At 34.8% G+C, this 24,123-nt stretch overlaps 1 protein-coding gene across 1 annotated transcript in view; it reads right to left on the reverse strand.

The window, feature by feature from the left end:
- Window positions 1-585: 585 nt before the first annotated feature.
- LOC148942778 (guanine deaminase-like) overlaps window positions 586-24,123 on the reverse strand; it is a 50,950-nt gene continuing 27,412 nt past the window's right edge. Inside the window, exon 3 of the mRNA XM_089102352.1 lies at window positions 586-2,604. Coding sequence (XP_088958478.1) covers window positions 2,396-2,604 — 209 coding nt within the window. The 3' untranslated portion in view covers window positions 586-2,395. The remainder of the gene's footprint in view (window positions 2,605-24,123) is intronic.

Below are 24,123 nucleotides of genomic sequence, written 5' to 3' on the forward strand. Positions count from 1 at the left end.
AGCTAAAGATATCTTTGCAAGGAAGCATAAGGACGTGTTTACGTTACGAGGCAAGATAGACGGTTTTCGAAAAAAAAATCACTGAGGTAAACCCGGTTGGTAGATGAACATCTAAAAATGTTTTCAATTGTTGATGAATATATGGAAGAAAAAAATCTCAACCGTCAAAGGATATCCATGACTATTCAACAGCACTTACAGTCACTGACATAATTTTTTCTTTTTTATTACCCAATGGAAGAAGATCCCTGACCTGGAAATATGTAGATAATAGATCCACATGTATCTAACATTCAAGAGGACAAATCAAACATTAAGGAAACAGAATGTCTAATTGATCTTTCTTGTGGCGATAGTATAAAATTAAAATTCAAGTCATCTTTATCAAGAGCTCATTTTTGGGTCTCTCTAAAAAGCTACATATTTATGTGAAAAAAATTTTCATCCGTGACAGTAATTAAAGCTCGGTACCACTCTCGGCTTGAGATTGCTGCAGCTCTTCGTCTTGCAGTAATATCATTGGAACTGAATCTCTATATCATGATGTCAAATATACAAGAGCGACAATAACACTAAAGACGTTGGTATTTTTCTATTTTAAAAAATAAGGGACCTTTTTCGAGAAAATACATACATAAATAGTTAGATATACGATTATTGCTCGTTTGAAGAGATAACATACACAACAAAACTCACTATTAATAAATGTCTATTAACTAACCATTTTGTTTATTATAGAACGATTCAGACCGATATTAATCCATTGGATGTGTCCAGTTTAATTAGGTTTAGGTACACAACTCAGTCTCATATAACGTTTTGCAGGGTGGCTTTTAAGAAGACAAATAAATTTATCAATGCAAGAATTTACTATTGGCAGGCTTATCAGCTTTTTACTGGGATGAAATCTTTTCTTGGTATAACCTTGATTTTGTGATCAATGTTTAGTTGAGTTGGTTCTTGTTAAAAGAGGTGTTTAGAAACAAAAAGGGTTTTAGAACAGTTGGTTGGTATTAGTATTTTGTCGACAATAAAGTTTGGCTTAGATGCGAGTAGCTTAAAGCGAGACATCAAGTCTCACTGTTCTAACTTAAATACCCTGAGAACATTTAATTTTGGTCACTAATTAATTATTTTGTTTTTAAGATCTTTAATTCTTATTTCAGTATCGAAGAATGAAGCAAATGTTAAGCTTATATTATAAGTTATAAAATCTCTTTCAATAAAAAAAAAATGTAATTATAAAGGTAAATTTGCAGGTTTAAACTTAAATTAGCTAGCACAAAAGTGAATCTGTCACTTGGTGTCTTTTCTTATGCTCTTTCATAATTCAATAATCGTTACTGAGGAAAATTCCACTGTGAACCTTTAACTGGGGCTCAAAAACGTAAAACAGCCCATAGTAGCCAACAGTTTAATAACATGTTTCTAAAAAGAACTATCTAGTGAGAAAAAATTGCCGTTTGTAGCTGATTCGATTATGATAATTTTGATTTGCCTTAGTCATAATAATAAAATGTTCCTGGGAACAAATTTGTAGGAACTTCCAAAAAGAGCCCGAAACCCCCAAAAATGACATCACATAAAAACTGACGTCATTCTTGGAGGATTTCTAGCTCTTTAAAATATTTTTGCAGACTTGTCTTCGAAATAACATTTTACTATCAAGACTAAGAAAAACCACTATCACCATTCCGGAATCAGCAACAAACGGGAATTTTTTTCTCACTAGCCATTTATTTTGGAAACATATTCTTCAACTTTTGGTTAATATGGGCTGTTTTGAGCTCTGTTAGGTCTTTAAGAGCTCAAAATGTTTTTTACATAAAACCAAAACAGTAATTCTTTTAAAAATGAAACTTTTACTTTTTCCTTACTCTTGTGTTGTGTTCATTTTATCTTTAGTCCCAGCAAAGACGGATATAGAGCTAAATATTAAGGCGCGGGGCAATGTGACAAAGGTGCCAGTAATGAACCGAATTGACAAGTTTAATTAGATAAAAGTAAAAAAAGAAAAAAAGCAACGAGGGCGCCAGAAAAATCTATGGGTGGGGGGCAGGTTCTTCTCCCCTGTGACCCCTCTGGATTAACCCCTGAGTCCCAGGAATGGGTTATTTCTAGTATTACGATTTCTTTTCTCAATAAATACGCCGAGTTGAAGGTCTGCCCGTGGCTCCAGTTAATTCTCCAAACACTATTTAATCCGGTCGCATCTGAAATATGGCCAGTCTATTTGAATGGATCTCAAGTTAGCTCTGTATAATCGCCAATAACCAATTAGTTAAGGATTCCAAGTAAATTTCGCGAGAACAACCTTAATTCTTAATGTTTAGAAATCGTAATTTTCTTTTAGAAGTGAAGGGAAAATAATATTTATTTGCTAGGGATACAGCTTTTAAAATTTCTTTATTACTCTCCGTCCAGCTACGTAAACTTCACGGATATTTCTGTCATCTCCAAGAAAGACAAATTTTTGGACCAGCTCTTCCATAGTTTCAAATCCAAAGATGTCAATATTTCCAGCTTTTGATGACAGATTCACTCGTAGGGCGTCAAAATCTTTGCCAACTTCAAAGTTTCCAACTTTGTCTGAAATGCCGAGTACTGAAAAAAATTTATGTCGGCTTTTATGTCGGTTATTCATAATTCGGAACGAACTGATGGCTTATGGAAAGACAACACTCAATACAAACCAAAAATAAGGGCGAAACAGTTATTTCGATATAGTTCAGTTGGAATACATAGCTTTGACACACTTATTTTGACTTTTCTAAGAAAGAGATTTTTCTAAGATTAGAATTGAACCAAATTAAACCAAAGACGAGTAGAAAATAAAGTCATATAATAATTCTAACTTAAAATGAAAAGAATTCCATATCAATAAATAAATGAGATAAAAAAATGAACAGGAATTAATGCGAATAATTAAGTCAAACTTAAAACAAAGATAAATTACCTCAAACATGAATAGCATCAAAGATGTCAATACCTGCTAAGCCTTATGAAACCCGCAGCATCCCTTGCGCTTTACTGAAACAATCTTTATTTCGAGAAATGTTTTTACATTTGTCATTACATCAACAATGACTCGTTAAAAAAATTACACAAAAGAACAATGAAGGTTTACAAATACGAGTGGTGTTCCCTGTCTCCATCCCCCCTCTTAACAGCTATAGATATCTTAGATTTTATTTTAAACAATATATATTTTGAACAATTTGATTAACACTTGTTAAACCATCAGCAACAACAAAAATAAAGAAAATTACCATAAAAAGAATATTTGTGTGTGTTTTGTTTTTTTTTGGGGGGGGGGGGTATCTGCTTAAGATTTTGTCCTGTTATAAGGAAGAAAAATTTTTGCATCAAATGTTAATAATATTTTACAGTAAAATTTTTGATGGAAGGGGAAGGGGCAATTTATCGAAATGGTTTGAAAATATAAGAAACGTAGTATCTTACATCTTGCTTTGAACGCTTGTTTGTTAAAATAAATGCACTTTAACATCACTTGCTAAATAGGTTGTTGTTCTATTGTTAAAAAATCAAAACGAAAACAGGATTAGAACACCAAAGAGTCAATAAAATCAAAATAATCAATGCATCCAGATTTGTTTTCTGATTAGGGATCGATCAGTTCAAAAATTTTAAATAAAGTGTCTTCATGATATCAATTGTTAAAGCAGGCCGAAATGGAATATTCCAAATAAAGTGGAATGTTTCGCACTAAGAATGAATAGATCCTTAGTTTTCTTCAAAAATAGTCTTAGTCCTTGATAAATCCCCTTGTTCCACCCAAGTCAAAATTTTAAACAAATAAGCCCCCTCTAAAATCCGTTAAAATTCAACTTGGTCCCTTAATCTGTTAATTTTCGTTTGCAAGATATTGCCAAACAACTTACAATTCAGTGTCCACTTGCATCCCTAGAATTCGCTAAAAATTTTCACCTTAATGTCTTAAGCCGTCTCTAAGATACAGCAGGTACGCCACTGACAGACTGGACGGACATAGTCCCAATTCTGGTCCATCTAGTATAGATACTTAACCGTGCATAAATTGTAAGTCTTATATAGGCTTATATTGCAAAAATATTTGTACCGTGAGAAGAAAATAAAAAGACTTAAGTATTTATCTCCTTAAATAAAAGAAACTTTTCCTTTCATAAAGATAACTTCCCTTCAGTCTTAACAAGAAAGGAAGAGGCATGGTGATAAAAATATCCCCAAATATTTCACGGAAAATTCTATCGTTTATCTTATTTCCCATTTTAAACTTCTTTCTAATTTCTAACGAGGAGAGAAAACCTACAATTTATACTTATCAGATACTCCTTTAAAAACACCAAAAAAAAGAGATGATTAATATTCGCATACCAACCTGATGAGTTTTAAGCAAGAACAAAAGTCCAACTTTGTATAGCTATACATCGCTTTGTTTGTTCCTGTGAACAAAAGAGATTTTAGCATTTCCAAATGTTCTTGACAGATTTCAAGAGCGGAAAATACTAGTTGATTTTGCAATACAAAAGAAGTGCGTTCCTTTGATATCTGAAATCAGAGGGATTTGAATATTCCCAAAAAGTACTTGACAAATTTCGGAGCATTGTTTAAAACAAAGCATGGAATTCTTTACGAATGTGAGGTTCAAATGATTGATAATTGTGATAAAACTATTGGACTGTGGTACAACTTAATAAGAATATTTTGTCAGCATAATGAGAGAGTGGGGGTGCCCCAAAAGGAGTTGGTCCAATGGTGAATTAATTCTTAGTGATCAGAAGCGAAATCGGTGAAATATCTTAGTGAAAGTATAATTGGTGAGCAGACTTAAATCAGACTTAAATCAGACTTAGATCCGGCGTCATTATGAAATCAGACTATATTCGATGAATATAAAGCATTGAGGTACATTTTCGTCAGAGATTCGAAGTTCTTGTCGCATATTTGTACGCTGCTGTCCATATCAATGCAAGTCACAATAAATCTATTACTTTCTCAATTGTTTTTTTCTTCTATATATGTCAGTATCTCAAATTTTAGTAAGTTTTTAGTTTTCCGTGTCCCCCGCATCACTCTCAAAAGGAATCTGATCTTCATGAAACATTAAAGGAACTTGGTAAAGAGTTGACCCTAGATATTATGGCTACGCTTCTATATTAGGTGTTCTTCAACAGTAAGATCAAGAGTCGATCATTTTCCCTCATTATTAAATAAATGATTTAAAATCTCACCGGAAGATTAGACAGAGTTGCATTTTCCCCCCATTAAAACAATCTAATAAAAAAAAACCCGGTAGATTTGGCAACTCATGATAAAATTTCCCCCCACTAAAATAAACTAGTGAAATCCCCCGGTAGATTTGGTGCTTTCCCTGTAAACTTGGAGGTAAACACGAGAACTAGTTATACTACAAAAGAAAAATTTAATCTAGTGAGAGACAAGGACTTATAAGAAAGAGTGCCATATTTCTATGCCTAGAATCCTTAAGCTAATAATAGAACACCCTCTTAGAATATCTCACATAGGAGATAAATAGTAGTTTTCCCCTTAGTAGGCTAAGTAAAAAAGGTTAACTGATTGTCTTGTGTAATTTTATAAAGTTACAGAACAAATTAATTATTTAAAAAAACTGTCAATAAGTTAGAAGAACTAAGCGAACTATTAATAGCGCAAAAATAAATCGCTAAAAACGTAGAAATAACAAAATCTATTCCTCAATATGACGGATTATCAGATATTGACGAGTTCAACATCCAATTGGCCCACTTTGTAGAGATAACTAAATACAGAGCTAAAACCACTAGTAAACATGCTGCTCTTAAGACTAAGAGGGCAAGCCCTAACCTTCTTAAAGCAAATCGAGAATACTATAGGGGAAGATAACAATCTCCCAATGAATTCAATAGACAAATTACTAACAGCGTTCCGAGACAGATTTATCGAAACTAGTTCAACAAACAAATTAAAACACGGAACAGTATGCTTTGATCAAACATAGCAAGTAAGTGAATATCTACACAGTGTAAGGGTGTCAGTTGAAGCAAAATTTGGAAAAGAATCCGGTGAATTATATGACAAAATTATTCTTCGTGCTTTCAAGCAAGGGCTTAACCCTAAACTTTATCACTTATTAATAGGTAAAAAATTGAAACAATAGACCAAGCTGTACAAGAAATAGAAAGAGGCAGTAGAAATTGATGTGATAGTCTTACAGCATTAAAAATCAACAATCAATAATATAGAAGAATCAACTACAAAACTGTCACGTGAAGTTTCCCCTGATTTCTTTTCAAGAGATAATTCACCAGTACCAAATAAACTGGATCACAAGAACCCATTAGGCAAAGAACAGTACGCTTTCAGCCTACTAAACCAATAAATTATGGAAACAATTCAACAATAATGAGATGATATACGTATAACCGTCCCGGGCATATCGCAAGGGAGTGCTAGAAACAATTACGGCCAAATAACACCAAATTATGACAACCGTTTGTTCGGAAGAATAAACTCAAATGCCTACAGGTCAGGAAATTATAGAGGATTACCCCGCAACGCCTACCAACAGGGCTTGGTGCATACAAACCCTTTCCCCAACAGACAAAATAACTATCGTTTCCCGAACTCAAATACTGGGCAAAACATATACCAGTATAGTGCAAGGACAGCACTTCCTACTAGATTTAATAGGAATACGGGCAACAATAGTGGAAATATTTTCATGTCTCCATCGAGAAACTTTCCGTCGGTGCGAAATGAAAAAATACCTCAAGCCACCGGCGCATGAAATACCAACCCGCGTAACAATACATGGCAAGCTTGAAAGACAAATGTCAATCAGTTAGCTAGGGAAATGCCTTCGGAACCTCTATTGCGAGTACCAACATACCAAATTCACGGGGAAACGAATCAGGCCCCCTAAAAGAGTAAAAGGGACCAAGGGAACCAGAATTTCTTATAATTCCCATCCAATAATGGTACCGTCTTTTAGTAATAATAATAATATGTTACCCATATTCAATGATTTTTGTGTGGCAAATATTTATTTTAGAGCACTGGTAGATTCTGGTACGACAGTTAACATTATAAAATCAAGTGTATTCAACAAATTACCCTCGTATATGAGGCGATGGAAGGATTTTAATATTCCCAATTTAACTAGTGTAACAGGGCATAAATTAGATGCAAAAGGTTCAATTTGCCTAGATGTAAAAAAATATAATAGAATTTATCCTACTGACTTTATAATATGCAAAAATTATCTATATGAAGCCATAATCGGCACCAATTTTTTAAATCAAATAAAGTGCTATTGGATGTAGCGAATGATAGGCTCATATACCAAGCAAATTTTTCTCCCCGACGAGTGGAGGAAGAGGATGCAACAGTGAATAGAATAAAATCTTTTGTACCTCATTTCTCGCCTCATAGAGGATATTGTGTCTCCTGAAATTTACCCCCCTACGAGAGTAAAGAGGTGAATTCGAATGACAAGTTGATTGAATATAAAAAAGCAAAAATACGCGATATGCAACAATATAGGTCTAATGAAATTAAGAAAATAGTTGAATTATGGAAGAAAGTAATAAACCCCAACTCGGTTCATGCCCAACCAACATTACTTGCTTCGGATATGACGCAACAAAACGCAAGTTTGAATGTAGTATCTACCGTAAGTAGTGAACTTGAACTTGAAGAAAACTATTATGGGTTTAAAGTACAAAAAACGAAAGTCCCTCCAAAATCAATGCAAAAAATTCAAATATCGCAAATGGTAGAACCAATAAATGATAAATCCGAAATATGGTTTGCGTCCGCGTCGGATGAATTTCCCGAGAATCTGTTTTGCGGAGAACAGATCATATGCTATGAAAAAGGAGAAGGTTTCATTTGGGTAACTAATACCCATGAAAATGATAAAATTACGATAAAAAGGGAACCTGCCAAGTCCAAATTCAAGTTATCTCGGAACGTGATTTAGAAAAGTGGAAAAACCCAAAAGAAACCTAGTTAACAGCATTAATACCTCAAATGACAAATACCCCCTAACTAAATCACAATTTTTAAACAAATTTAACATACTTTTTTAAATTTTACAAATTTAACAATATTACTGACATGGAAGTAAAGAAAAAATTATGTGAGTTATTATGGTATTTTAAAGATGTGTTCTCCACATCTGAAGAAGATATTGGACTAATACCGTTTTATGAACGCTCGATTAAAACTACAGGATTACCGGTCGCAAAATAGCCCTACCGTATCCCGTACAAGCATAAGAATTGGTTAGTAAATAAAATTCAGGAATTAGAAAGAAATAATATTATACGCCCCAGTATAAGTCCGTATTCAGCACCCAAAATCTTAGTCCCAAAGAAGAATGGCAACCAAAGACTTGTAGTAGACTATAGTGCCCTTAATAAGCAAGTGGTTAGAGATAAATTTCCCTTGCCAAGTACAGATGAAAGTCTTGACTCTATCTCAAGTAAAAACAAAATTTTCACCTCCTTAGATCTTACCCAAGGCTATTACCAAGTAAAAATTGCGCAGAAAGATGTCTATAAAACTTCGTTTTCTACAAATGAATGCGGATCCTATGAATACTTAAGAGTACCTTTGGACTTAAGGCAAGTTCAAGTGAGTTGTGTAGACCCTTGTTACACCTATTAAGAGGATTAAAGAATATCATTCACTTCGGGGACGATGTGATATGCGTAGGAGAAAACGCAGAAGAACCTTGAGAAACATTAGCTTAAGCGTTCTAGAAATTCAGAAAGGGCAATTTAAAATTCCGGGCCGAAAAAGTAAATTTATTTCAACATAAAATCCAATTTTTGGGAGTAGTTGTGACGCATGGTAAGATATTTCCAGATTCTGACAAGATAAAACGTGTTGAAAATATTAGACCCTCACGAACTAAAAAACTATTAAGAGGAATCTTCGGCCTTTGTGGTTACTTTAGAAAATTTATACGCAATTACGCCTAAATTGTGAAAACCCTAAGGGATTTAACTGAAGGAAATCCTCAAAATATTACCTGGTCCCAAGAAGCTCAAATTTTTTTAGACCGTCTCAAGAAGGCACTCACTTCTGAACCAATATTATCGCTACCTGACTTCGAAAATGGACATTTTGTGGTAACGACTGATGCCTCATCGAAGGAAATTGGAGGAATTCTATCTCAAATAATTCCTGTAGAAGATTTTGACCCTCCACAGGGAATCTCTGGTCAGAAAGAAAAAGAAAGAGTTATATGCTACTCAAGCAGAACTTTTTTGAAGGGTGAAAGTAATTATTCTGCCACAAACTTAGAATTACTATCTATAATTCACCACCTGGACGAGTTTAGACACTATTTAGTGGGGCAAAAATTTAAGCTACGTTCGGACCATAAAAGCCTGCATTACTTGCGCATTTTCGAAAACCCCACGGGAATTCTAGCTAGATGGATTATGATGGATTAGCTAGATGGAACGCCAAGGAGTCCAAAAAGTTCATCCTCAGAAAGTTCAGAAGAATTGGATTGTAGATTATCCCCAAAAACCCAATTCTTTGCTGATAGAATTTTTACCCCTTGTCCCCTCAAAAGATTTCCAGACGACATGGTCTCACCAGAAACCCCAATAGAAAGACCCCTATAGTTACAGGAGGAATCAAACAGAGCTATATATACACCGAGAGACATTATAAAGAAAACTCCTCCAAAGGATCCAAGAAAAATAAATCTGCGAGATGCTATGGATTTAATAAACTTCTCAATAAAAACGAGGCAAAGCCCATAGCCTTGGAAACCCCAAACTCCCAAGGACGCCCAACAAGAAAAATATCACGACATCACCGTATCTAAACTTAAGCTCAAAGAATTGTCTTCACGGAGACACGGGTGCAACAAATTGCACATCCCCCTGAAGACATGGCATTTAGACAATGGAGGAACCCTGCAAAAACATTTGATTCCTCTCAGAGCTCTCAAGAATCTTTCAAGTCTCCCAAATCGAAAATTCAAAAAGAGGAATTAGAAAGTAAACCTTCTAATTCTAGTGGAGGGGAAATATATGAAGGAAGAGCAGGTTCTACCTCAAAATTGTAAGGTGCCACCCCTAAAAGCTCTAATGTGGAATCAACAAGGGCCAGTTCTGAGGAATCTGACGGGGAATCAGACCAGAAGGCAGCCAAAGAAACATGGAAATTAAAAACAACCTCAGTGGCCCAACATGCGAAAGAAACAGAGTTAAAGGGTCGAGAATACATGAAAAAAACAATACAAAAATTTTGATCTTATATCGCTGTCAAATATAAAAAGAAAAACCGCAAGAAGCCGATGAGAAAGTAACCACACAATCGGGTAGGACGGTTAAAAAACCTGATAGATGGAAATACCCATAGTTAAGGCAGAATCAAAAAGTTTCTGGGGGCACGGGATGTCTATTTCTACTGACGGTTCAACCCCAAAATTTACTATAACCTAGAGAAAAATCCAAGGTGCGTCAAATATAAAAGTGTGCACCACCCCTTGCTGGTAATTCAATATTATAAGCAATTCTTATTCAACCCTGAATCTGAAGAATACAGACCCCTAGGAAGTAAATTATTTCTGAAACGTAAGAAAACACACCAGAAAAAAAGAGACACCCATAAGAGTAAAAATAACAAAATTAACATAACTAACAGAAGATTCTAAATTCTAACCTAACACGTTAAAACCAAAACCCTAAAAATTCCAATTCCCCTAGGAATCTCGATAATAATAAATTATTTTAAATCCTACAAAAATGTACCATTTGTTAAAATTAAAATTAAAATCACACATTTGCAGATACGCCAACCTCTGACGACCTCTTGCGTATCGTCATTGCCGGCCGAGCGAAAAATCGGAAAGAGGTAACCTACTTGGAACATTATTAACACCACTAGGTAGAATATTAACTTATTAAGAAAAAACAGGATAAAATTCCCCAGTTGTCCACAATTAAATAAACCAGATTCAACATCCGAAATATTGCGTTTTATGTCCCCGCAATACTTCTGTAGCGATAAAAATTTATGACTGAGACAATTGCGGTAATGAAGCCTGGGGCCACAAATGTAATATTATGCTTTAAGGCTGTGAACTTACACCTTATAAGTCCTCAGATAGCGCCACTTATAGCGCTAAGGACTGTGCCATATGTAATATTATGATTTAAAGCGGTGTACCGATCGCTCCAGTTCTTCCGGGGTGATTTTCTTAAGCTACTTAATAGGCTAGGTAAGCTTTAAAAATAATGAGAAAATTAAGTTTATGATCACGCCATAGCAATGGGGAGTGAAGTAAACTTATGACCTCGCCAACCTCAATTACGTAGAGAAAATAAAATGTGTAACTATATAAATTTAACCTCTTTTCCTCGAGCTATCTGGAAATCAATTACCTCTAATGTTATGTAGAAATCAGATCCCTGGGAACGTACCTTGGAGGCATACGAACTAATTATCTGTCATGCGACTAGGTACAGACATATAAAATAAAATAAACACATGTAGAAAGGCAATAGTTTTATTGTGACTTACATATTAAGTGTACAGCAGTGATTCGCTTCAACTGGCAACAATGGTGACTGAGATAACAATAATGACTGAATTGCAATGCCTGAGTGCCGAAATGATTCTGATCTTAATAATAAGAGCACGAAAAACACTTTTCATCACTATATATCCTAAGTCCTGATCATGTGCCGTGAGAGCTACCCCACGATTGGCCCAAGTCCTGTAGAGGGGGCCGCTATTTTGTAATTATGTTCGCAAACACATTATATTATGCGAACTCCTCGTCCAATAATTTGTTTTAAATATTTCTGATGATTTAAACGTTCACACCGCTCTTATAATTTAAACTTCCTGAGAAACATTGTGTCTAGCATCTTTTTTATTACCAACTATCTTAGCGAAATTCAAAACTGAGTAGCGTCGTTCTTTGGCTGAGGCTAAGATGCAATTTCTCTTTTTGCTGATTAAGAACTTTTTTTTACACTAGATTTAACTTAATTAGAGGAAGTCGGAATTATCCTTAGAAAGAAAAAGATTTTATTTTTTTGTATTTTAAATATATCACATTTTACTGACGGCACATATTACTTTTCCCATTATTTAATGACGTCCCGTCATTAGGACTTGCTTGCCCTTGGGTTTTTGAAATATTCGCTATTTATTAACTATTTATTCTATATAATTTTGATTGACATCGTATTATTGTATATTTTTATTTTAGCTTAATCAGGAGTGCTAAAATTCTCTCTATTACTTTTCTTATTTTATTATACATCCCTATCTAAAATTCATCTACCGGACTAAGATTATTCATGGTTCTAGCCTTGCTACTATACTAAAGATTTTTTTTCTACATTTAGCACTGGTTAATTTTACATTTCCAACAAGGTTGGGGCTATTCTTCCTTTACATAAGATTTTTTTTTTATTTTGCTGTCTATAGGGCACACTGCTTCCTATCTATTCTACATTAAAAGAAAAGTACGCCAACGCTACACCTAAGTGTCTGAACATCTAACACTGCATATAAGAACGATTTAAAACATACAATATTATGTTTACCACGTTCACTGGTAAGCATGAGGACACTTTCACTGGGGATGTTGGCTATGTAATATTAATGATAGAATAATGGAATTTTTGAGTTCTCAAAGTTGTTAAGAAGTAACAAATGTAAATTCACACCTATTTCATCACCTACGTGTCTCCTTAGTGTACTCAATCCTTCTGTTGTAAATTATGGTCCTTCACTCCTTTCGTCTTTGCAAAATTTTTAACGCACTTACAATATAGTTTCTTCTGGAACAGTTCGAGCATGGTTGTGTTCACACAACAAGTATTCTTCAATTGTCAAATGGGAAATGATACTTCCAACTTCAGGTCTGGGAATATGCTATCAGATTTCATTTTTACCTGCTTCTTGATAGTTCATATGGTGCCTTATCATTAAGAGGTCAAACACTGGGAGTGCGTTCATTTTCTTCTCAGAATATCATTTTTGGGATATTCTAAGGCACAAATAGAATTTATTTCTCATTTGAAATCGTTCACTCGTGTACTTAGAGATCACGGTTCACTTATAAAAGTTTTAGTGCATGGCTTGCGTCTATTAACGCTTGCGGTGATTCATAGGTTAATTACAGGGGGAATTGAAGGTTCGGTATGGACAGGGCTGATATCAAACTTTATTGACTCCTTCAACATATTGTCTTTAACTTGCGGGAGGAGTATATTGTCACTAAGGGGTTAATCACTGGGGTTAATTTTGGTTTCCGTAATTCAGTGGCTGGTTTCCAGGTCCATTTGTCAGAAATTATCTCTTAACATTTATAGGATAACAGAAATATGAACTTTTCACATAGAGGGGCTAGGATGGATTCCGAGAGATGGTCGAAAGGGATTCGACGGGTGAGTCTGTGACACACAAATAATTTTTGGGGTCATCAAATATCATAATTGTACGGTCATATGGTATATGGGTCCATAATGATTATCAAAGGCGATATTTATGTACTTATATCTTGTACTGGTCGATGGCGATATTTATGTACTTATATCTTGTACTGGGATGAAAATTGCCTGGAGTGTATGGTGAGTACTCTTCGTTGGTTGAGGTATGATGAAAGAAGATGCTACTAGGTTGTATCTGCACTGGACTACGCATTGTAATGATCGATTTCCAATATGTCGATCCAGTTCCTGTAATAAAAACAACGAGGCAGAATCAAACGTTCTTTAAAACAAATAGTCATAATATATAATAAGCAATACAATTAGTTACAATAAATGGTTAACGTTATACTACAAGGTAATATCAAGCATATGCCAATGTTAATATGCATATATTGTTTTTAACAAACTGGCATTGTTATTGCTCTTATATAAGAGATTACTTCTCTTAACTTTAAGTAATGTCCCTTATTATTTTCCTCGGCATACTTTATTACACACAATTTAACTTAATCTGTCTCAGCACTCATTTAATTCTATATTAGATTTAAAATAACCACTTGAATATAAGTTGCGCTACATTATTAAGTTTTAAGTCTAATTTTACAACATATTTCATGCCTGCATTGTTCACACATATCCGTGCTTTTTAAGAAAGATTTGTGGCAGCGTCATAACCATACGGTTTTAGGTAAACAACAATAAAATGAGGGAACAAGACATAGCAAGGACGAGTGGAGACCTATATACCCAATCGTTTTCTAATGTCTTCCCTTTTTCTTGAATTAGACGTTCTCATGGAATTCCGGGTTTAGCCTCTGCATTTCAGCCGTTTCCCCGTGTTCTTCTCTTGGTTTTAGCCTTCTTAGTCTCAGGATTTTTCTATAATTAAAAGTCAGTAAGGATCTCATGGTCAGGGAAATCGCGAATACGAAACATACGATCAATAGTATGGTTCACCAAAAATTGGTTGAGAATAATCCGTATCTATCATCCACATACGTTAATATCTGGTCTTCGTTCGTAAATAGGAGGATCTGGGAGTCTAATGCTTCTCTTAGTTTGTAAGTTTTAGTGTCCCTTTATTCTTTTCTATTTTGGACCATATTGATGTTTTCATTTCCTCGTTTTCTATATTGGGAATAGTTTACGACAGGTTAACTGCCTTGAAGTTGGTTATTTCGGGATTTATTATCTTTGTGGCCGTGGTAATTAATGGCGTTCGAACAGTTGACTCTTTAGTTACAAGTCGACATCCTTGTTTTATGGTTATCGTACCCACATTTTGTAACAGTAATTCTGTTTTGTAACTTGGGTCTATTCTTTCCGTATTATTGTAACAAGAAAAAGTTCCAACAGTTTCTCTTGGAACAGAAAATAAACAAAGATCATTTCTAAGGTGTATGACTATTTCTCGCTTAGTACTTCCTACCACGGATTCTTTCAGTTGGACTGGAAACATCGTATTGGAATGGTATGGGTAGACTTTTTTTTATTAAAGGAAATTTTTCGAATTAATCATATACAGTGTTACTTTATAATTAGAATTTGTTTTCGGGAATTGATATATGTTGAACAAAATTTCTCTACAGCCTTTTTATAATCGTATGATTTTTACTCGTAAATTAAAAGTTTTTAAATTATTATTCTTTTATGACACCATCCATTAAAATCTTTTTTTTTATGGGTATTTTAATCTGTCCGGTTTCTTAACCGTTCAACCTGACTGTGTCATTACATTTTCTTCTGTTTCTTGTGGTTTTTTCTTCTTAGGTTTTGCTAGCGAAATGAGATCAAATTTTTTGTATTGTTTTTTTAAAAATTCTTGCCCTTTTAATACTGTTTCTTTTGCGTGCGTCGCTGCTGAAGTCGGTTTTGATTTCCCTATTGCTTTAACTACTATACGGTCTGATTCGCCGTCAGACTCTTCGGAACTGGTTTCCGATGAATCAACATTAGAAGTTAAGGTGGCACTTTTTGAGGCATCACCTGCCCTTCCTTCGTAAATTTCTACTCCTCTGGAAGTAGAAGGTTTATTCTCTAAGTTATCGCTTTGAGTTTTCAACTCGGGAGATTTAAAAGATTCTTGAGAGCTTTGAGAGGAATCAAAAGTTTTTGTGGGGTTCCCCCACTGCTTAAATGCCATGCCTTCAGGGGGATGGGGAATTCTTTGCACTAGTGTTTCCCTCCATGAAGTCCACTGTTTAGGTTTGACCTTGGACACAGTTATATCATGATATTGTCCTTGCTGGTCATTCTTGGGAGTTTGATTTTTAGGCAAAGTACTTTGATTGTTTTTTATTGGGAAATTTATTAAATCCACAGCTTCTCGCAGATTTGTTTTAGTTGAATCTTTGGGAGGAGTTTTCTTTACAGTAATACCCGGAGTTTCTACAGCTCTGTTCAATTCTTCCTGCAATGACAGGGGCCTTTCTATTGGTGTTGCAGTGGAAACCCTATCGTCTGGAAATCTTTTGGGGGGACAAGGGGTCGAAAGTCTATCGGGGAAAAATTGGGTTTTTGGAGATATTGTATAATCTAATTCTCCTGCGCTCTCTGATGATGAACTTTTTGAATCTTTTGGCGTTTTTACTCTCTCTGGTAGTAGGAATTTTCCTTTAGGAATAACTAAATTTTTCATAGCTAAAAATTCTTCAAAGTTTTTCTCATAGCTCTCATCCTCAAAATAGTCTTGCTTGAAATTAAAGGGTTTTAGCTGTGCCAATATTGATTTAGGGGGCTCATTTTCCACATCTGACGAATCATTAGAGGAGGGATATGATACGCATCTCTCTGGAAATTTGGCTATTTTTATTCGGCTAACATGCGCCTTGTAAGTTCTTCCACTATCGGGGTTCTCCATTTTAAAAGTATAATCGTTATCGTAATTTTTGACTATTCTGTACGGTCCAGAATATTTGTTGGAAAGTTTCCTGCCTTCCGCTTTTGCCTCGTTCTTTAGGTAAACGCAATCTCCTATTGTGAAATCTATGCTCCCCTTGACTTTGGGTTGGTTTCTTAGCTCTTGACTTATTTTGCATTTTTCCAACTCTTGTTTTGCTATTTTAAAAGTTTTCCTCATCCTATTTATAAATTCTTGTTTGTAATCCTCCGAGTTATTATAATACTGCCGTGATTCAATAATCTCATCATAGGGGGTTCCAAACTGTCGACCAAAAACTAAATAAAATGGATTTCCCTTGCTGGTTTCTGAATAAACGGTGTTTATTACGTTAGTTAAATAAGGTACGAATTGATCCCAATCGGTCCTGTTGTCTTTTGTATCATTGCTTAACACGTTCGAAAATATATTATAACTATTTTCTATTTTACCATTAGCTTGTGGGTGATACGGGGATGTCACCATTTTCTCTATGTTAAGAAAACTCATTAAGTCTTTTGTTACTTTTGAAACAAAATTGCTTCCGTTGTCACTTAAAACTTTATTTGGAATGCCAAATTTTAAAAATAATTTCGCTATTGCCTTACTCGTGGCGTACGCGCCTTGATTTTTTAATGCTTTTGCAAAAGTGAATCCGGAAAAGTAATCAATAACTGAAAGAATACAAGTATGGCCTCTGTTGGAAACAGGTAATCCTTCACTGGTTCCATATAAATCAGATAAGACAATCTCGAAGGGGAAACTCGCTACCGGGACTCTTCCCATTGGAGGGTTAGGATAAGCTTGGGGTTTTTTTCTAAAGTTACACGCTTCGCATGTACTTACAAATTCTTTAAGTTTTGTTATTCCCGACGGCACGTAAAACTATTGTCTTAATTTATGGAAAGCTTTTGTTACTCCTAAGTGTCCACCTATATCTGAATGAAAATATTCAAATGCAGGTGTTATTATGTTTTGGGGTAATACAGGTATTATTGATGTTTGCTTTCTATTTGCCTCTCCGGTCACGATTCTACATAGTATTTCTTCATCAAGATCATAGCAAAAATTATCTATCTCTTTTCTAAGAGTTTTGAATTTATCTGGTAACGCATCATCATTCACAAAATAATTAATAAGTGCTGCACACATTTCGTCATTTTTTTGCTTTCTTTTTATATTTTCTAAAGACAAGGGACAATAGTTAACCTTATTTTCTTTTACTATGTCTTTGATTTTGTTTTTCTTACATTTATGTTTGCTCTTAGTATTGATGGCGTTAACTTCATCTTACTCGGTTTCCGACGGCATATTTTCTGGGTATCTACTCAAAAAGTCACAAGCTGCATTTTGTTTACCTTTTAAATGTTCAAAGTCGTAATCTAGGTCTTGGATTTTCATAATCCATCTAGCTAGAATTCTCATGGGGTTTTTAAATGTGCGCAGGTACTGCAAGCTTTTATGGTCTGATCTTAGTATAAATTTTCTACCGATTTAATAGTGTCTAAATTTGTCCAAGTGGTGGATTATAGATAATAATTCTAAGTTTGTGGCGGAATAACTACTTTCGCCTTTTGATAAAGTTCTACTCGAATAGCATATAACTTTTTCTATTTTTTTGTTTAGGCGTTCCCTCTAGAGGATTAGGGTTTTCTACCGGTATTATTTGCGAAAGAATAGTGCCAATTCCTTTTGAACTAGCATCGGTTGTGACCACAAATTGTCCGTTTTCGAAATCAGGCAGCGATAATATTGGTTCAGAAGTGAGTGCTTTTTTGAGACCGTCTAGGGAAGTTGTAGCTTCCTGTGATCAGGTAACCGTTTGGGAGTTCCCTTTAGTTAATTCCGTGAGGTTTTTCACGATTTGGGCGCAATTGTGCACGAATGTTCTAAAGTAGGCAGTGAGACCTAAAATTCCTCTTAATTCTTTCATAGTTCTTGGGGGTTTGAGGTTTTCAACAAGTTTTGTTTTATCTGGGTCTGGGGATATCTCTCCTTGTGTTACTACTACTCCTAAAAATTTAATTTTTGGTTGAAATAAATTTACTTTTTCGGGCCAGCATTTTAAGTTACCTTGTCTGAATTTCTCGAACACCTTAGCTAATGTTGCTAAGTGTTTTTTTCATTGTTTTCTCCCACGCATATGACATCATCGACAAAAATGAATGATATTTTTTAATCCTCTTAATAGATGCAATAATGGTCTACATTGTGCGGTTGAACTTGTCTTAAGTTCAAAAGGTACTCTTAAATATTCGTATGAACCACATTCAGCTGCTGAAAATGTAGTTTTATGGACATCTTTTTCAGCTATTTTCACTTGGTGGTAGCCTTGGGTGAGGTCCAAAGAAGTAAAAATTTTGTTTTTGCTTGAAATAGAGTCAAGAATTTCATCTATTCTTGGTAAAGGAAATTTATCGCTAACTACTTGTTTGTTAAGGGCTCTATAATCTACTACAAGTCTAAGATCACCATTCTTTTTGTTACCAAGACCACTGGTGCAGAATACGGACTTATACTGGGGCGTATAATTTCATTTTCTTCTAATTCGTGAATTTTATTTTTTAACCATTCTTTGTGCTTATATGGCACACAATATGGCTGTTTTTCTACAGGATTACCAGTCTTTAAAATTGAATGTTCATAAAATGGTATCAGTCCGATGTCATCTTCAGATGCGGAAAATACGTCTTTATAATTCCATAATAGTTGGCATAATTTTTTCTTAAGTTCTAAGTCCGTAATAAGATCCATACTAAATTTGTTTAAGAATTGCGAATTAGTTAGAAGGTATTTCTTAATTGAGGTTTTAGTGCAGTTAACTAGGTTTCTTTTAGAATTTTCCCATCTATTTAAATCATTCTCCGATAAAACTTGGATTTGAACTAAACACGTCCCCTTTTTATTGTAATTGTATCATTTCCGTGGTTATTAGTTACTCAAATAAAACCTTCTCCTTTGTCGTAAGATATGATCCCTTCTTCGCATAGCAGATTTTCGGGAATTTCATTTGGCAGGATCACGAGCCATATTTCGGATTTGCTATCCACTGGTTCAATCATCTGTGATATTTGAATTTTTGCATCGTTTTGGGAGGGACTTTTGTTTTCCTTGACGCAAATCCTTAATATTTCTCTTTATTTTCATTGTCTATTAGATTCATACTGGCGCTATGCTGCGTCATTGCGGCATCTTGCGGCGTTGCGTTGGGTTTTACTATGTTTTTCCATAATTCCGCTATTTTTTTGATTTCGTTTGACCTATACTGTCGCATATCTCCTATTTTTATTTTTGAAGATTTAATCCACTTATTATTTAAATTTACTTCACCTCTGCAATGTCTCTCAGAATAATTGAAAAATTTTTTGGTTATGCCATGTCCTCCTTGCAAGACATGAGGTTCAAAAGATTGTGACATTATACTGCTAGATATTTGATTTACTGTTACGTTCTCTTCGTAACCTCAGTTGAAATTTCTTAAGGTGTAAGTTACTTCTCCTACCTTAGCAGGGTAGACAAGCCTTTTGTTTACCATGTATAAAAGTACTCTATTAAACCTTACAATATTTGCTCCGATAATGGCTTCATACGGAAAGTTATCGCATATTAAAAAATTTGTCGGAAAGATTCTATTATTCCTTTTTACGTTTAGGCGAATTGCATCCTTTCGAATTGCGAACCTCTTGCATCCATTTTATGCCCTGTCACGCTAGTTAAATTGGGATTATTAAAATTTCTTTGTTGTCTAAAAAGCGGAGGCAACATATCAAATACACATGAGTTTATAATGTTCGCAGTAGCACCAGAGTCAATTAAGGTTTTAAAGTAAATATTTGCCACACAAAAATCCTTAAATATAGGTAACTTGTTATTACTATCACTACAGGACGGTACTACTATTGTTTTGGACCTATTAAATATTCTGGGCGCCCTCTGGGTCCAACTTATATTTATGAGGGTCCTGAAACGTTTCCCTGAGGATCTATTTCATGCGTCGGTGTAATAGATATTCGGATATGTTCATGGAATCTCTAGCTGTGGCAGCGTCGGCTGCTGGCGCTGACTTTCATTGCCGTTGGCTTGAAAAGTTTTCATTTCCCGTCGGTCAATTAACTATTTGCCGTCGGCTTGAAAAATTTTCATTTCCCGTCGGCAAATTTTCGTGATTTCTATATAGCATTCTCGCATTATATTGGCTTTGGCGAGTATTTGGGTTTTCAAATCGGTAATTAATTTGTCTATTGGGGGGAGGATTGTACAAATTTGGTTGGTACGCGTTGTAAGGTACTGATTGCCGCAATCTTCCCTGGCTATAGCCTAGTGCACTACTGGCGCTAAAATTTGTTCTTCCGAACAAATGGTTGCCATAATTTTGCGTACTACCGACAGCAATTCTTGGTGTGCGATTGGGGACATAACGGCACTTTCTCGCGATGTGCCCAGGTCGATTACAAATATAGCATCTTATTATTGTGGGAATATTTTCGTAACTAAATTGTTTGACAGGCTGAAAACGTACTGTTTTCTGTCTAGCGGGTTCTTGCGTTTTATTTCTTTGTGGCACTGGGGAGTTGTCCCTTGAAAAGAAATTGGGAGACGCCTGATCGCCCTTGAAAGTTAGGCTCGTGTTTGAATCGCCTAGGCTATTTATTTTTGCTTTACTGTGATTAGCCACCATCGTATCAACTTCGATCAATCGATCTACCTCCTGAACTGCAAGATCCAACGTCTGAATATTTTTGGATATTACCATTCTATATAGTTTTGGGGGTAGCCCTTGTAAAAAGGTATTTAGTATGACTTTTTCATACAGTTTTCCTGAACCTTTTCCGTATTTTGCATCTACTCAAATCTGTATATTATCAAGATATTCTCTTACGTTTTGTGAATGGTCAAAGCATACCATTCCGTGTTTTAATTTATTTGTGGAACTGGTTTCGATAAATCTATCTTTAAATGCCTTTAACAATTTGTCCACCGTATTTATTGGCAAGCTGGCGTCGTCACCTATAGTATGTCCAATCTGCTTTAGAAAGGTTAAGGCCTGGCCTTTTAATCTTAATAGAAGCATGCCAACTAACGTTTCTAGCTTGTTTTTGTTAATTATACAAACTGGGCCAATTGGATATTAAATTCGTCGATATCTGATTGTCCATTGTACTGTGGAATAGACTTTGGTATTTCTACATTTTTTGCGACTAACTTTTGCGCCATTAATAAATCTTTTAATTCTTCTGACATTTTTTTTTGCGTTCGAATAACTCAAAATAAATTTATTTTTTCACTTAACCTATTTTGGGGGAGGCTAATATCTCCTATGAGATATTTTAAAGGGTTTTCCTGTAATAGCTTAGCGGTTATAGGCCTAATCACTTTTTTTTATATGTCTGTATCTCTCCAATAATTAAATTTAAATTACAAAGTTTATAGCCTAATTAGTTCGCATGATTTTCTCCAATTTCCGACCGTGCCATTTGTAGCGATAAAAATTTAAGGACTTATGTTGATTGTGGTAATAAAGATTGACCACGTCACCCTCAATTTTGAGAGAAAATAAATTGTGTAACTATATAAATTTAACCTCTTTTCCTCGAGCTATCTGGAGATCAATTACCTTTAATGTTATGTAGAAATCAGATCCCTGGAAACGTACCTTGGAGGCATACGAACTAATTATCTGTCATGCGACTAGGTAAAGACATATAAAATAAAATAAAAACAAGTAGAAAGGCAATAGTTTTATTGTGACTTACATGTTAGGTGTACAGCAGTGGTTCACTTCAACTGGCAACATTGGTAAATGAGATAACAATAATGACTGAATTGCAATGCCTGAGTTCCAAAATGATTCTGATCTTAATAATGAGAGCACGAAAAACACGTTTCTTCACTATATATCCTAATTCCTGATCATGTGCCGTAAGAGCTACCCCACGATTGGCCTAAGTCCTGTGGAGGGGGCCGCTATTTTGTAATTATGTTCGCAAACACATTACATTATGCGGACTGTTCGTCCAATAATTTGTTTTAAATATTTCTGATGAGTTAAACGTTCATACCGCTCTTATAATTTAAACCTCCTGAGCAACATTGTGTCTAGCATCTTTTTTATTACCAACTATCTTAGCGAAATTCAAAACTGAGTAGCGTCGTTCTTTGGCTAAGGCTAAGATGCAATTTCTCTTTTTGCTGATTAAGAACTTTTCTTTTTTGACACTAGATTTAACTTAATTAGAGGAAGTCGGAATTATCCTTAGAAAGAAAAAGATTTTATTTTTTTATATTTTAAATATATCACATTTTACTCACGGTACACTTCGTTACACATAGTAAAAGTCAAAGTATGGATAATGTAAATTAATTATTGAGCGAATATGTCTTAGTAAAGGTAGTGGAAGACCTAAACTTTACCACACTACACTTCCTCCTAAAATCATCCAGAAGCCCCCTGGAAGACAGAGGAATCTTAAGAGTAATAGCAAGTTTAGTATATTTTATCTTCAGTAAACGGGCAATGTTGACAATAGTTGAACGCCCTAGATTAGCTGCCACCATGGCGTTCAAAGTTCTCTTACAAAAAATTCTAATATCCAAGTACCTCCTAATTGCCGAATTCATCGCAGAAAATTGTTGGTGATTTCAGGATGACAATGGTATTACTACCATTTGGTCCTTTCGACTCCTAGCCATATCAATAAATCAAGGGTACAATCTACTAAAGGGAGGAATTTTCCTTAAAAAATTGTACAATTGCTGGAACCTTAATGACATAAACCCAGAAACAACATTCAGCACTTTTGAAGCAACCGCTAGAGATTATAACGACATAAAGAAAATTAAATTAAACTTCTTCGGAGAAGATGAAAATTTCGGATGCAAAGTGTTCCCTGGTTGTGTCATTATTGTACACGAACAAAAATGTTGCAATGCGTTATATATACAATTAATTGTCCCCATCGTAAAAATCATAAACCATCCGCTTTCCTTAGCCGAATGGTGTCGCAAAGTAATTCCTGAAAAAATGCAAAAAAAGATGTATCAAATACAACTAATATAAATTAGTTGTATAAAAAAGACAATATAAAAAGCTAATATAAAAAAGACAAATTCATTTGTTACTATCACACCCGAAGCAGAGTATTTGTTTGCTGATCAGGATAGAAGAAAATATGCTTTGGCTAATCCACAAGACCTAAAAGAATGCGTATCATTCAAAAACCTAGTTTGTCGGCTAACGTTGTCTATTTATAATGTCGAATCTAGATCTTGTATGTTAAATATATTTTTAAAAGAAACCCAACAAGAAGAAATCCATAGTTCTTGTGAAGCCTTAATAGGTGGTACTAAGCAAGAAATATTCATACACCTTAAAATTGATCTTTGGGTATTATCTGTTCCAAAAGAAACTGTTGGTACTTTATCTTGTTATAATAACAATGAAAGAATAGATCCAAGTTACAGTACCGAATCGGTAATACAAGATGAAGGAACAATAACCATAAAACAGGGATGTCGACTAGTAACTAAAGAAACTACAGTGTAAACACCATTAATAGCTACAGACACAAATATAATAAGTCCTAAAATAACCAACTTTAAGGCAATCAACTTATCATACAGTATTCCCAATATAGATAATGAAGAACTGAAAACCTTATTATGGTCCAAAATAGAAAAGAATAAAGGAACATTACCGCTTACAAAAATAAGAGAAGCATTGAATTCCCAGATTCCCCTATTTATTCATGAAGACCAAAGGTTACCGTA

This window comes from Artemia sp. Qi Xiang Cuo, chromosome 16 (assembly GCF_049724085.1).
Source record: "Artemia sp. Qi Xiang Cuo chromosome 16, ASM4972408v1, whole genome shotgun sequence".
In the NCBI taxonomy this organism is placed as follows: domain Eukaryota; kingdom Metazoa; phylum Arthropoda; class Branchiopoda; order Anostraca; family Artemiidae; genus Artemia; species Artemia sp. Qi Xiang Cuo.